At 39.2% G+C, this 15,483-nt stretch overlaps 2 protein-coding genes across 8 annotated transcripts in view; one reads left to right on the forward strand and one right to left on the reverse strand.

Annotated features, from left to right (window-relative positions):
* LOC127505576 (polymeric immunoglobulin receptor-like) overlaps nt 1–15,483 on the forward strand; it is a 75,961-nt gene that overhangs the window by 35,285 nt on the left and 25,193 nt on the right. The window lies entirely within an intron of this gene.
* LOC127508086 (polymeric immunoglobulin receptor-like) lies at nt 1,924–14,827 on the reverse strand. Of its 2 annotated transcripts, XM_051885683.1 has the most exons (10): nt 14,688–14,827; nt 14,287–14,589; nt 6,590–6,937; nt 6,173–6,478; nt 5,742–6,056; nt 5,360–5,662; nt 4,978–5,283; nt 2,628–2,681; nt 2,386–2,481; nt 1,924–2,277 (listed from the first exon to the last, which is right to left on the reverse strand). In XM_051885683.1, exons 1-10 carry the CDS (start codon nt 14,737–14,739, stop codon nt 2,087–2,089), a joined length of 2,274 nt encoding a protein of 757 aa, XP_051741643.1. In that variant the 5' UTR covers nt 14,740–14,827; the 3' UTR covers nt 1,924–2,086. The 2 variants fall into 2 exon arrangements, with proteins under 2 accessions (XP_051741643.1, XP_051741648.1); XM_051885688.1 differs by lacking the exon at nt 2,628–2,681.

Below are 15,483 nucleotides of genomic sequence, written 5' to 3' on the forward strand. Positions count from 1 at the left end.
TGGTATTTCTTTAAACCAGTCAGGTCCTGGGCCCGAATAGACTCTTTGCCTGGTCACTTCCGTGTTTTTCCTCAGGCAGCCTATTTACATCCGGTGCAGCACCAGAAGCCATTGTTCCTTATGCAGAGCTTACAAAATGACAGAGTAGAAGATGACTTCAGCTTACAAGAACTTCCCCGGATTACTGTAAATGATGTTCATCACATTGCGAGTCTGTCAGCTTTGTGTTTTATCTTTGAATGTGTAAAATGTGAACACACAGTACTTGTACAGTGTAGAGACCTAGAGGGAACATCCTATAGTAATAGTCCCCTAAACATTCCAAGAACCTCTTGAATGTCCCCCAAACCTTAAAATAACTCCACATCGTGACCGTGTCTGAACGTTCTGGGAACGTTACCAGGTGAATCCTTGACACCATGCTCTTGTCAAAAAATCCTAAAGGATTCCAATAAGATAATTGTACTATTTTAATTAGAATTTCTATCATATTTTGGAACCATTCCTATAAGATTCCTATTGGACTTCTCTTATAGACATAAATATATAATTTCTGGGAAGGTGTACAAAGGATTTGGTTCTTATTCTGTTAATTTTCTTTGCAGCATCTTGTTTACTGAGACAATGTACACTGTGGAAAATGTTAAAAAGGGTGAAATTCATGGCATTAAATATCCTAATTTATATTCAAATTTTTCTTAAATGTCTCAAAAAAATCACCGCATTTCACAAATATTTCCTGGATTATTATTGTGAAACAGCATGCATGAGCTAATGTCACTACTGTATCACTGCAAAAGCAACTACACCAGTGCTTCTCAAACCTGTCCTGGAAACCTCTCACCACTGCACATTTTGTATGTCTCCCTCATCAGACACACCCAATTCAAGTCTTGCAGTCTCTACTAATGAGCTGATGAGTTGAATCAGGTGTGTTAAATGAGGGAGACATACAAAATGTGCAGCGGTGGGGGGTCAGGACAGGTGAACTACACAGTTACTGCCTTTAATGTTGAAAAAAATGTTTAAATTTCATCCAAAAATCAATGGTAATGGCATTGAATCAATGTTACAATGAGATGTTGGTTCAACATCATGTTTGCACTCTCAGAAAATAAAACCTTTGACTTTTTCAGCATCACTCTTTCTAAATGTGATGTAAACATACTGTCCTGTGATTAGAAATAAACAGAAACAGACGCAACTGAATAAGCACATGTCCTCTTTCTTTTGTGAAATAACGGTAAATAAACCACTTTATTTCTGTGACTAATGTGCAATCTTGACACAAATTAATTCATTATGATTAATGTATTGTTGTAAAACTGGTAAAACATCAGTGCTTGGGTTTTAAATCTTTAAGTAAACAATAAAAATGCCAACAGACAGCTACTTTTATCATGTTCGTTTTGCGATCTCGCTATTGTTTTCTTTCTGAGTAGTTTTCTGATAAAACTTCCATTTGTTGGTGAAATGATGGTTTGTGTGACATTGTTCCAGAGAGGAGTGTTACAGGCGGGTTTTAGTGAAGCGCTGCGGTGCTTCAAGCCCGAGGGTGGAAAAACAGCATGGTTTTGGGCTTGGTCCTACAGGTCTGAGGCGATTAGCCCACCCCGGCCTTCGAAAGCCTCGCATGAGCGACAGTGGAAAAGCGGCTGTTTATGTAGAAAATTATCCCAAAAGGAAATATGAATCAATTATTATAACTAGTTTTTATTCATAATGAATATTTAGATCAGCTGTAAGAATTAACTAGATGTAGCAGAATTAACCAGTTTGTCCAGCGAACACTCACTGTTATAAGAAATGTTCATTTCCGGCGAAGGGAAATATCTTTCTTACTGTGCAGTTCCACTCAGAGCATAGCCAAAATCTGCATGATCAGGGACTCCAGTATATGAGCATGAACTAGAAACAACTATATGTGTGACACGAACAAGACTTTATTAACTCTTCTCTAACATATACACACATACATGCAATTTATCAATGTATGGAGAGCTGAAGCAGAATACAGGAAAGGGAAGAGCATGTAATGGCATCAGTGTGATGGTGTAAAATAACCCCAGAGTTTCTTTAGGCTATACTAAAATTCATTTGGCATGATGTGGTAAATGACCGTGGTGTAATCAGAGTGAATCTTCTCATCACTGAAGGCGAGTGCAGCGTCACCGAGAGACTCTTCATGCTTCTGGAAACTGACAGCAGTGCACAGGAGCCCATCGGAGGGGATTGTGGGTAACTGTGCTGGAGTCGATCCACATGATGAAATGATGCCTGTGTGAACAAGAGCAGAGAAAATGTGAGATTAAAAAGTGTGGGTATTTCTGAACAGCAGAGGGCGACAAACTCAGATTTATTAAACATGCAGCTTGAGTGTCTCACCATGTTTACAGTTGTATTTTATTTTGAGCAACAGGAGCACTAAACACACAGCCAGCAGGATCAAACCCACAGAAACCACAACTATCACAAAAGAGCCTGAAATCACACAAAGGGATTGTAAAGGTGAGACTATGACATTCGTCTACAAGCATTGTGATACACATGCTGTACATCTGACGCTCATCTATACATCATAAGATCATGTTCATCTCAAACTGAGAAACGGATCTGTTGGATCTTACCAGACTTTTCTTTGTCCTGGGATGTTTCTCTTTCAGTGTAAGATGTCACTGTTTCTGAAAATACACAATCATGGTCAATACTTTACATCATAAGATCACTTTCATCTGAGACTGAGAAACAGATCTGAGGAATTTAACCAGACTTCTCTTTATCTTGGGATGTTTCTCTTTCATTGTAAGATGATGTTGTTTCTGAAAACATACAATCAAAGAGCACCGATGGTCAAATTTATTAGAGGGACAGATTCTGTCATTATTTACTCAGATGTTTTGTGGAACACAAATGTGATTGTGTTTGAAGAATATTTTCTGTACAATTACATTTATGCATTAAACAGGTACTTTTATCCAAAGTGTCTTACAAAAGAGGAAAAGCAGACAGTAACTAGGGGCTGTTAAGCTTTTAAAAAAACACCACAGAAGTGACTTATTTCATATCTTGTGAAGCTGTATGATAATGTGTGAATAAAACAACAGACACAAATTTATCATTGAAATCACAGGCATATTCATAGCTGGCACATACCTGATGCCTTAAATAACAAGACCTGTCAGAATATATGGAAGCACACAAAAACTCTTCAGTGCATAACGATTTAAATTTAGATTAATTCTGTATTTTCATTGTATAGATAAGATCTGCGTGAATGTTAAAATAACATCTTTTTGTGCTCCACAAAAAAACAACAACAAAAAAAGAAACAGCATCAACACAAAGTCCGACGGACCTGTCCACAGTCAGACACAACCCAGCTGACACAGTACGTCAATGTAACATCAGGAAGACGTTGAACTAATCCAACATCAGTCAGATGTCAAATTGTGGTTGAAAATGAAAATCTAATCTAAACCCAACGTTTGTTTGACGTCAAACTCCAACATCAGTCAGACGTCAAATTTTGGTTGGAATTAGCTCCGCACTGTAAAAAAAAAAAAAAAAAAAAAAAAAAAAGGAGTAGGGAGAAATGAATGGCAGCACATTAAATCTTTCAAGATCTCAGCATAGGTTGGTGCTAATTTGACTTTTTTAACATTAGTTTTCTCTGGCTGCTGTAACTGTGTTTGTGTTTGTTATAACAAACACAGTTACAGCAGCTAGAGAAAAAGTAATGTTAAAAAGACAAGAGTCAAAACAAAAGACTTCAAACTAAACATTTTCAACATCTAAACCTCTGTTAATTCTCAATAAGAACTTTTGTAGATGTGTGACTGTGTTGGATCTGTGTTGGACGCCAAACAAACATTGGGTTTAGAGGTCAACCCCATTTTCATTTTCAACCAAAATTCAACGTCTGACCGACCGAGTCTACATCCTGTGCCTGCTGGGATCTGTAAATAGAAACACTTTCTTTCTGCACCTTACTGAACTAAAAAACTAAAACACAAAAGCAGAAGCCAGTTTTTCTTAAACACTTCAGTGTTTTTGATGATTCCTATCGTCTGTAGTTTTCAGCTTGTAAATGACCGTTCATCAGACTTTACCACAACATGCTGCTTTAAAGAGACAGTACATCCAAAAATGATCATACTGAAAGAAAAAAAAAAGCTGTAGAAAATTGGGCTGCACGATTAATCATATTTTATCATGATTGCGATGTCTGCTTCTCTAAAAATAATTGTTGCGATATTGGCTCGTTGGTTATTTATCCTGAATGTTTTTGTTTTTTTTAAGTTATCTTGCATTGTTAATAAACCTTCACAACCTTTCATGCTTGTGGTTGCCAGATGTCAAGAGCTTAAATCCTCCAAACATTTTCTCTTAAAAAGGATACATTTAATGTCTGAGTTTTACTTTATCTTTGCAATCTGGCAACCATGTGCACACGCTCTCTACACTGTGAAAGCACCACTGATGATCTGAAAACATTGATAAACATGTAAGTTTATTGATCTCCATTGAGATATTTTGCTCAAATGTGTCGTTCAGTCAGTCTGTGTTTCTTCACGAGCCGCTGGTGCTGTTTTACTGTGACTGAATCTGCCATTAAACCTTCAGTTATGAACTGTAATAAATCCAAAAATGGATCTCGACTTATTTCTGACTGTAGTTGCTGAATAAATGCACAGCCTCTGTGTGACTATACAAAGAAAAACATTAACATCATTTGAAATTACTATTAGGAATTTCAGTGTTTTAGGTTTTGAGAGAAACTTCTTATGATTTTACCAGTTTACAGAGTGTGTTAATGTATGTGATATAATAAATCAGATGGTTTTTACTTATTAAAAGTGCACTAATTGTGAATAAATGTATAAAGAAATTTCTCAAGTAAGAATGATTGTGACAAATGATTGCAATTATTATTTTTGAGCAAAACAATTGTGATTATCAGTTTAATCAATATTTTACCTCTGATCACATGTAGATGAACTTCAGTGAATATGAACGACCCAGAACTCTCCTCTGCGCACCAGTATTTCCCAGAATCCTCTTCTGTCAGGTTGTTGATGTTCACAGTAAAGACTCCAGCTGAGGTTTCATCAGTCACAGAGAATCGCCCATTTGTTCTCCTATTCGATGAAACACGAACTCCGTCTCGGACACAGATATTCGGCTGATCTCCTCTGCAAAACAACCTCTGGAGACGCGTGTGATTCCTGATGAACTTACAGCTGATGGACACTGATCCTCCGACAGACGCTTCATGAGTGACCGCTGAAGAGCAGAAAAATATGAGTGTGATAACAGAATGATCAGAAACATTGAGATTTTCTCCAGAAAACACCCTCACCATCTTTCATGACGATCATGAGTTCAGTGGGAAGATTAAACACATCTTTCACTGCACACCAGTATATCCCAGCATCCTCTGCTCTCAGGTCACTCAAGGTCACAGTGAAGAGATTGAGTTCAGGCTCATCCTTTACTGAAATCTTTGGTTTAATAACATGGGATTCATCTGATCGAATTATATTTTGAGCATCTTCAGTGAAACACTTTCCTTTGCAAAGATGCTTTACTTCTTTTGCATGTTTTGCATTATAAGGGCATTTGATCTCTGATGAATCTCCTTCACGTCCGACTGCTGGAGGCACTAACAGTCAAAGAGAATGACAGTGTTTATATCCTGCAATGTATGCATATGTTATTTGGTTTATGGTTACTGTACGTACTGGTCACAGTGAGTTGATGTTGATTGGTGAGAGAGACAGAAGTCAGATGTGTGTCTCTGGTTTCTGCTCCACACCAGTAAACTCCAGCATCTCTCTTGCTCACGTCACTGATGATCACTGTAAAAACTCCTGCTGTACTGACAGAAAACTCAAAGCGTTTCTGCTCTGATGAACTGATGTTCTCACATATCTTCTTCTCGTTCTCTCTGCAGATGTGTTTGAAGGTCTCGTCGTGTTTCTCAGGGAAATCGCAGGTGAGTTTCACACTTTCACCAGTAACAGCAGACGCTTTACTTGATGCACGAAAATGATCAACTGTACACAAAAACAATGAAAAATATGTAATATCAAAAGTATCAAATATTATTTCCCTCAATTTAACTGTTATAGAGTGTGTGTTCAAAAAGAATCTCCTGACAGAATCTCTTTACCTTGATTTACTGTGAGTTTGACCTCAGTGAACAGATCATCACCAGCGATATTCACTCCACACCTGTACGTTCCTTCATCAGCTGCTGTTAAATCACTGATAAAAACCTTCAGAAGTCCTTCACTGGAATCATCATACATGTGAACTTTATCATGACGGACCCATTGATTCTGTTCATCAACAGGGATCTTCTGTGATGAATCTTTCTGGATGAATTTCTTGTTTCCTTTGAACTCTTGTGGAAATTTACACGTGATGAAGACAGATTTACTGGAGTAGGCCTGAACCAGGACAGAAGTGATTCGACCTGAAAAACGAGATTTATTTCTTGATTTATTAAATTATTAAAAGTCGGGAGGGATTTACTTTTCTTATTTAGAGTTGTAAATGGTTTTCATTAAAAATAACTTAAACTCACTTTTAACATTCATCTGAATCTCTTTAATGAAGGTTATGTGAGTAATTGATGTTTCTGAAGGTCGATCATCTGATCCGTCTCTCTCCACTCCACATAAATAAACTCCTCCGTCGTCTGCAGAAATGTTTCTAATGGTCACAGTAAAATGATCTTCATGACTGTCAGACAGAATGAACTTCTCCTCAGATGATTGTGATGACTGTGAGCTGTTCAGCACATGGACAGGATCTCCATTCAATCTGTAGAAGACTTTGGTGTGTGATTTAAACTTATCATCATATTCACAGTGGAAAGTGATTGTTTGTCCAACATACTCGTCCAGGATAACAGACGTCCCACAACGAGACTCTGAAAATGATTTCAACAAAACCTTGTGACATTTTTTTTTATATTTCTGTACAGTTGCCTGTAATCAGAGCATAAGTATTCCAGAAAGCAGGTTATGTGACTTACCTGGGTAAGTTTACTCAGAGCAGATAACCTAAACTTTCGGTTCCAAAACCTGAAGTAAATTTCAGAGCAAGTAAACAGCAACTTATTCTCTGTTCCAGTTTTCTTCAGAGGTCTTCAGCACCCTACTGATGATGCTATCGTGGACGTGAAAGATTTTTAATCTCGCTCAAGGGCACCTCAGTTGTGGGTAATGAGGGTGGAAGAGAGTCTTTACAAGACAGACTGGTTTTTTTTAATTCAATCAATCTTTCTTTTTTAATTTATAATTGGCATCAAACAAACAATATAATTCTTGTCCACAGTAATAAAAAAAATCTTAATCTTAAAAGATAAGATTAACAAATGATTGCACAACTGCCCCGTAGGTGGCGATATGCACTAAGTATGTAAATCATCATTAAACAAATGAAGAAGAAAGAAGAATTATGGTGTGCTTCTTAGTGTCTGTTTCCATGGTAACTCCTGGATTTGGCTTTTGGTTGAGATTGAGGCCCTGTTTACACAAGTGCGTTTTTGTTTTAACACAGCATTTTAACATGAAAACGATCCTCGTCCATACTGGTGTTTACACTGAATTTCAGAAAAGATCTCTGTCCACTCTACACGACCAAAACGCATGTCACATGACCATTCATGCACACTGCCCAGTCAACAATTTGTCTTACACTGTGGCCATAGTATGAGAACAGTGAGTGCACTGTGAGGTTACATTTTTAGCTCACATTACATTTAGATCACATTATTCTGACCTCACATTGTGACCTGTTACACCCCGTTCTATTAAGAAAAGGGGCTGACGTGAGTTTGATGGATAACGGGGAAACCGACTCCAGCCGACAGATCACCACAGACATCAAAATAAGATCCACAAATGATTTATTAAGGTGGAATACAAAAAAATTAAATAAAAAGGAGCCATAGCTTCAGGGTGCCCCAAGGCCAAAACAACACACAAAATAACTTACAAATAAAATAAAAAAATACCCTAACAAAAGAAACAAAAATACAATCAACTTCGCAAAAAAACACAAAAACAAACAACAAGACAGATGCCGAATATCGTAACACCCCCACACACAAAGAAAAATCAATACAAATTGATTTTAAACAAAACTAAAAGAGCGAGATAAGGCATCTGCTAATACATTGTCCTTGCCCTTTTTATAACGAATCTCAAGATTGAAATCTTGAATAAACAAGGATCAGCGCATAATTCGCTGATTTGCATTGCGCATTCGAGACAAAAATACCAGTGGATTGTGATCCGTAAAGACAAGCACAGGGATAGAACTTGATCCCACGTACACTTCAAAATGTTGTAACGCCAACAATAAAGAGCTTCTTTTTTGATAACACTATAGTGTAACTGATGTTTCAGAAACTTTTTTGAGAAGTACGCTACGGGATGCTCAACTCCGTGAATGTCATCTTGCAAAAGAACTGCTCCGGCTCCAGCGGCACTAGCATCAATGTCAAGTTTAAACGCACGTGAGTAATCTGGTGCCGATAACACTGGAGTACTACACAACAAACTTTTCACAGCTTCAAAGGCATGTTAACAGTCATTAGACCATAAGAATTTTTGCGAGGCACGGAGAAGATTAGTTAACGGTAGAGCCACATCAGAGAAATTTCGGCAGAACGCTCTATAATAGCCTGCCATTCCTAAAAAACGGCGAAGATCACACTTGGTTTGAGGTACAGAAAAATCAACAATTGCTTGTACTTTCTGGGCGACAGGATGCACTTGTCCTTGTCCAACTCGCTTTCCCAAATACATGACAGTTGCCTTGGCAAATTCACACTTAGCCAAGTTCAACGTGAGGGAGGCATTAAGCAAACGTGTAAAAACAGTGGATAGAGTGTCTATATGTTCCTTCCAGCTAGACGAATAGACCACAATGTCATCCAAGTAAGCTTTACAGTTCTTAACATCAGCCAGTATGGTGTTCATTAAACGCTGGAACGTTGCTGGTGCGTTCCGAAGCCCGAAAGCCATCACAGTATAATTTAGAAAATTGTCTGGGGTGACAAAAGCAGAGATTTTGGCTGCACGTTCAGTTAAGGGAACTTGCCAATATCCCTTTAAAAGATCGAGCTTTGTAACAAACTGAGCCGATCCCACATTATCCACACAATCTTCCATTAACGGTAAAGGAAATTAATCAGGCTTTGTGATCGCATTTACCTTACGGTAATCCGTACAGAATCGATGGGTACCATCCGGTTTCAGAACAAGTAAACAGGGCGAGCTCCAAGCACTTGAGCTTGGAACAGCTAAACCATTATCCATTAGATATTCACTTCATAGTCAATGATTTTTCGTTTAACTGGGTTGACACGATACGCATGTTGCTTAATAGGTGGACGGTCGTTCACCTCAATATCATGTTGAATGACATTTGTCTGGGTAGGCACATCCGAAAACAGTCCCAAAAAAGACTGGATCAAATTCACAACGTCAGCTCGTTGATTCTCAGTTAAATGAGGCAAATGAGAATTAAGATCCGCCAAAATTTCAGAATTATTCAGTCTGACACCAAACACTGGCATACTCCGGAGATCTAACCCGTCTTCATTCCCACAGGAAGGTGGTACCACAGAAATAGAAGCAACTGGAACAGTAGAGCTCTTTAACTTTACTTCTTCACCCCGAGCAACATAACGCTTCAACATATTGACATGGCACACATGGGTTTTTCTCTGTCGATCATGAGTACAGATAATATAGTCCGTATCACTGAGCTTTTGCTCCACCACATAAGGTCCAGAAAACTTTGCTTGCAGAGCAGAGCCGTGGAGTGGTAATAGAACTAAAACTTTGTCTCCCTTCACGAAAGAACGTGCAACTGCATTTTTATCAAAACGCTCCTTCATCTTTACCTGAGCGTTTAACAGAGCTGACTGAGCAAGATCTCGAGCTTTATGCAAGCATTCTCTAAACGAGCTAACATAATCTAAAAGGTTACAAGTGGGCTTTTCTTCAGACAACCAGTTCTCTTTTAGCAGTTTAAGTGGACCACGCACCACATGCCCAAAAACTAACTCCGCGGGACTAAATCCCAGAGAATCCTGAACACTTTCCCGCACAGCGAACAACAGCAATGGTAACCCTTCGTCCCACTCTTTTTCTGAATCAACACAGTAAGTACATAACATAGTCTTCAATGTTTGATGGAATCGTTCCAGTGCTCCCTGAGATTCAGGGTGATAGGCACTGGAAATTACATGTTTAACATGCAACTGAGACAGGACTTGATTGAACAACCGGATATAAAATTCGTTCCCTGGTCTGTCTGAACGACCCTCAGAAGTCCAAAAGTAGAGAAGAACGCAATTAGGGCTTTCACAATTGCTTTAGCTCTCAACGAACGAAGTGGGATTGCTTCGGGGTAACGAGTTGCTGCGCACATAAGTGTAAGCAGATAAGTATGCCCTGCTTTTGTTTTCGGTAGAGGCACCACACAATCTAATATGATGCGCTCAAATGGTTCTCCGATAGCAGGAATCGGCTTGAGAGGTGCTGGAGAAATAACCTGGTTAGGCTTCCCAACCATTTGACAAACATGGCATGATCTGCAGTATTTTGTAACATCCGACTTAATCTTGGGCCAAAAGAAATGACGCAGAACAGACTTTTAGCCACACCTAAATGGCCAGCCACGTTATCATGCGCCACACTTAACACTTGTTCTCGAAAACATTTGGCAACAACTACTTGGTACAATGTGTCCCAACCTGAATTATCCAACACTGAAGGTGTCCACTTCCGCATTACCACTCCATCCTTAAAGTAATAACCAATTGGCTTACTCACAATTTCTTTTTTATTTACGGCAGACTCTCGACAGAATTCAAGCGACTGGTCTTGCTTTTGCTCGGCTGCCAATAACGTACGATCTACAGATAGTAACATATCAGCGCAATCAAATTCAGCACCACTGCTAGCAGACAGCGGCGTAGACGCGGACATCTCAGGTTGGTGATGCTTAGCGGACACATCTGACTGTAACGTCAGTCATGTTTTCATTAACAAGAAAACTATCAGAAAGATCAATTACGGCCGGAAATTTTTGAGATTGAGCTCGAGTAATCACACAGGTGGGAAACACCGACAAATCTGCTTCTTCCTTACACACAGCGGAGGATTCGTAAAGCGGATTTTCGATGACTTCAGGGAGAGGGAAAACTTTCCCACCTGCCAAGTCATTTCCGATAATCAGAGTTACTCCATTTATAGGCGACTGTGAAAGAATGGCCACTTACAAAACCAGTTACCCACTCAGATTGAATATATATTTTATGCAAGGGAACCTTTTCTACTCCCTTTTCAATTCCTTGGTCTAACACATCAAAACCACAATACGTTTTCTCCGAAAATGGCAACACACTTCCTAAAATAAATGACTGCGCGGTACCAGTGTCACGCAACATGGTAGCAGGCACTTGATTGTTTTCCAAATCAGTTAAAGAAATCATTCCCTGCTGAATGAAAGGTTCGAAAACTGCATCAATTTCTGGTTTCGACTTTGGTAACAGTTCGTACAAAACCAACTCCTTTTGGTTTAGCCTTATTTTTCTTTTTCAAAACGGGACACGCCGCAATCTAATGGCCAGCTTCGTGACAATAAAAACACTCATGAACATCAGATTGCACTAAAGATTTCAAGAGTTTAGATGATTTTGAAATTCTCTCAGAACTCACAAACTTTGACTGTCGACGAGCGGGTGCCACGAATACATTTTTGTGCGTTAATACAAATTCGTCAGCACACACAGCAGCCTCAGCAAGAGTCAAAACTTTTTGCTCATTCAAGTACACCACAATTTATCCAGTAATGAATTCTTAAACTCTTCAATCAAAACAAGTTCACGAAGCTGCTCAAAATTCGTCGTTTTGCTGGCCTGACACCATTTATCAAAGAGCACGCTTTTCTCACGCGCATACTCAAAAGTTTGATTGGCAGTTTTCACATGCAAACTGAATTTTTGGTGATAAGCCTCGGGGACAAGCTCATAGGCTCTTAACACAGCGGCTTTCACTTTTTCATAATCGAGACTGTCGGTGAGGGACAAAGTGGAACAAACTTCCTGGGCCTTTCCAGTTAAGCGACATTGCAAAAAAAAGAGGCCAAACTTCCTTCGGCCAACTCAAAGCAGCAGCAATGCGTTCAAATGCTCCAAAATATGAATATCTGTCTACTAATGTCAAAATCCAGAGAGGTTGCAGAAGGCATGGGCATAGGCAATGATGAATCAGAAACATGCTGCAAGCTCTGACTAGTTCGAACAATAGCAGGTACAGTTTCTGTCTTAGACTCACCGGGCAATCGGCGACCAGCATGTGACTCCAATTCACATTGTCTAAAGCGTAAAAGTTGGGTAGTATGTTCTTGACATTTAAATCCTCCGTACCTACCCCACTCAATGAACAAAACACTGGTTCACTGCTCGGAACCTGCTCTTCATCACTTGCACTTTCCCCTGTCTCCCCACTTTCAAGATTTTGAACTGCTGTTAACACACCCTGTCGAATCAATGCAGCTTGTATTACTTCCCGCACTTCTTTCTTACAAGCTAATTTTACTACCGAAATTTCATAATAATCAGCAATCAAGTACAAATCCTCCTTACGACATAATTCTAATGCTTCATGCGAAGGCTTTTGTCGAAACGCCTCAATACTAAATTCCATTATTCTATATCCTTTTCTCCGATACTCAAGAAAAAACTGCCAATCAAACGCAAACACCAGCAAAACGAAGAAAAAATTATACATACCATACAATGAACATGTTACCATCGAACACGTCCCATTCTTTACGACAGGACAAGCCCCCATTTGTTACGCCCCGTTCTATTAAGAAAAGGGGCTGACGTGAGTTTAATGGATAATGGGGAAACCGACTCCAGCCGACAGATCACCACAGACATCAAAATAAGATCCACAAATGATTTATTAAGGTGGAATACAAAAAAAATAAATAAAAAGGAGCCATAGCTTCAGGGTGCCCCAAGGCCAAAACAACAAACAAAATAACTTAATACCCTAACAATAAAATAACAAAATACTCTAAAGGGCGCCACCCTTTTAAACAGAGCAGCCGCAGGCACAGCCAATGACGTTCTGTCTACAGCAACCAATCCCTGCACAGACATTTAAAGAAAAAAAAACTCCACACAAAAACAAACAACAAGACAGATGCCGAATATCGTAACAGATCACATGTTGAGATCACTGTAAGTTCAAATTGTTGATTGTGTGGACATGCGGGTAGTGTAAAGGTAGATGTAAACAGTTGCCGATTGCTCTAATAATAGTTTGCCTTTTGCACATGTAGGCAGCTGAAGTATTAAAAAATGCAGCGTTTAACTTAACAATTACTGCTAAAAGGGACAACGAAGGCAGCAAAGCTTGCAGTTCTTGTTAACATGGTCGTGGAGGCTTGTCTGTTACAGAGCTGTTGAGAGAGACGGCTCTGGTCTGTTATTGTCGTGTCCTGGTAGCGTAATGTGGGCAGCCACACCTTCATTTTCAAAAGTCTCCATTTTGGTACGTTTACACTGAAACGAAACCCCAGATTTTTCAAACTAAAAAGGGGTCTGCAGCGTTTCCAAAAGTCTCAGTTTTCAAGGGTCGAAAGTGCCGGAGTAGTGTAGACAACAGACGTAATTGTAGCAAAAGTTATGCATTTTAAAACAAAACACACTAGTGTAAACGGGGCCTGAGAATGTCTTTGTGGTCACCGTTAACTCTGAACTTACTCCAGATTTGGACCCTGCATACCTCGAGTTAGCAAGGTTTGTCTGAATCAACCGAGAATTTAGGGTGTATGTGATGGTAAGTTAACCTTGCTTTCTGGAAAACCCCGGATCTGTCATTTTTCATCAGACATACTAGCAGATAAAAGTACGTCGTACAAGGAATATATACAGAAAAAAAATATAATCTGAACAAGTGTTACATATAGAAGCCAGTCTTGTTTTGTTTTATTTTTTTCTTCTTTTTACAGAAGTGACATGAACATGCAAAGACAAATGACATAAAACTGACATTTCCCCTGCATAATCCGACCTGACAGCTCAAATTATAAATTATAATTATAAATTTACTGTTGTGAATCAGAGTAAAGCATGGAAACTCTTTTGAACTTTTCATTTTTACTCAAAATCGTTCGTAGTGCACTTTTAATCATACTATAACAAAATAATTGCTGTAGTAAGTTATAAAGTATCACACATACCTTTCTTTACCTCTAACTCAACATTATGACTCCATGTCTGAATGTTTCCACATGTATATTCCCCGTCATCCTCTCTGCTGAGGTTCCTGATAAACACAGTGAAGAATCTGCTGTTTTCATCATCATACAGAGCGAATCTCTCGTTATAATCCCAGCGACGCTGAAGCTCAGTACTGATGCCTGATATACAGAGGTGTCTGCAGAAATACTTCTCTTTATATTGATAATTCTGGTTCTTGTATGGGCACTTGAACATCAAACTCCCTCCAGTGCATCCAAATACACTGAAACAAAGTACCTGACCTGCCAAACACAAGTTCATTTGCTCTGGGTTATTATATATCATCAATCTAGATCATATAATATATTATTTGACCCAGACTGACCAGTAAAGAACTGACCTGAGATCAGGCAGAGAGTGATGAAGATGAAGATGATGATGGCAGCCCTCATTCCAGACTGACTTCAGTCTTGTGGATATTCAGAGAGAGAATCATATCAGATCACATATAAATGTACGCACATCCTCCGTCGATCGCTCTCACGTTTCTGCTTCCTCATTCTCTATAACGGTTCCACCCATCTGCACCACTAATGGGGCAGTAAGTGTGGAGATATGTGTGAAAGACATAAAGAGAAACATATATGCATACAAAGACACACAATGCAGATGACACATCACTACATACAAAAGGAGTGACACAGAAGTCTCTGGCCTTTAACCAACAAATGCAAACTTGATGCTCAAGATTACAAACAGCACAGCATAAAAAAAAAGCACAGAGCTAAACTAGATTATGGGAACCAGTAGAGGCCTCTAGTCGTCACTGGGGGAAATCAAAGAAGAATTGACATGAGAAAAAAAAATACTTTCTATAGTCTTAAAGTTGGCACGGACTGAAAATTCAGCCTGTTTTCTAAAAGCATATTATTGTAAATGATTCACACTAATAATTTAGGATGTGCTTTTGTGCACAATATAGTTCAGATGAAAAACTAAATGCCAATGAGCAGCAGCTTGTAAAAGACAGTCATGCAGGTCTGTAAAGTTCTGGTCCAGACGTGTATGAGATGCTTGAGGAGTCCTGCAGACTCCTGCACTCCCACTGAAGCTAAGCAGGGTTGAACCTGGTCAGGACCTGGATGGGAGACATCCTGGAAGACTAGGTAGCTGCTGGAAGAGGTGTTAGTGAGGTC

The sequence above is a fragment of the Ctenopharyngodon idella genome, chromosome 1, assembly GCF_019924925.1.
Source record: "Ctenopharyngodon idella isolate HZGC_01 chromosome 1, HZGC01, whole genome shotgun sequence".
Taxonomy (NCBI): Eukaryota; Metazoa; Chordata; class Actinopteri; order Cypriniformes; family Xenocyprididae; genus Ctenopharyngodon; species Ctenopharyngodon idella.

What these genes read in the sequence shown, in the direction of transcription:
- LOC127508086 (XM_051885683.1), bottom strand. Translation starts at nt 14,739, where the DNA reads ATGAGGGCTGCCATCATCATCTTCATCTTCATCACTCTCTGCCTGATC. An exon ending in TGAGTTAGAGGTAAAGAAAG is followed by an intron (nt 6,938 to 14,286) that starts GTATGTGTGATA and finishes AATCATTTTCAG; the next exon opens with AGTCTCGTTGTGGGACGTCT. An exon ending in CCAGGACAAAGAAAAGTCTG is followed by an intron (nt 2,482 to 2,627) that starts GTAAGATCCAAC and finishes GTGTGATTTCAG; the next exon opens with GCTCTTTTGTGATAGTTGTG.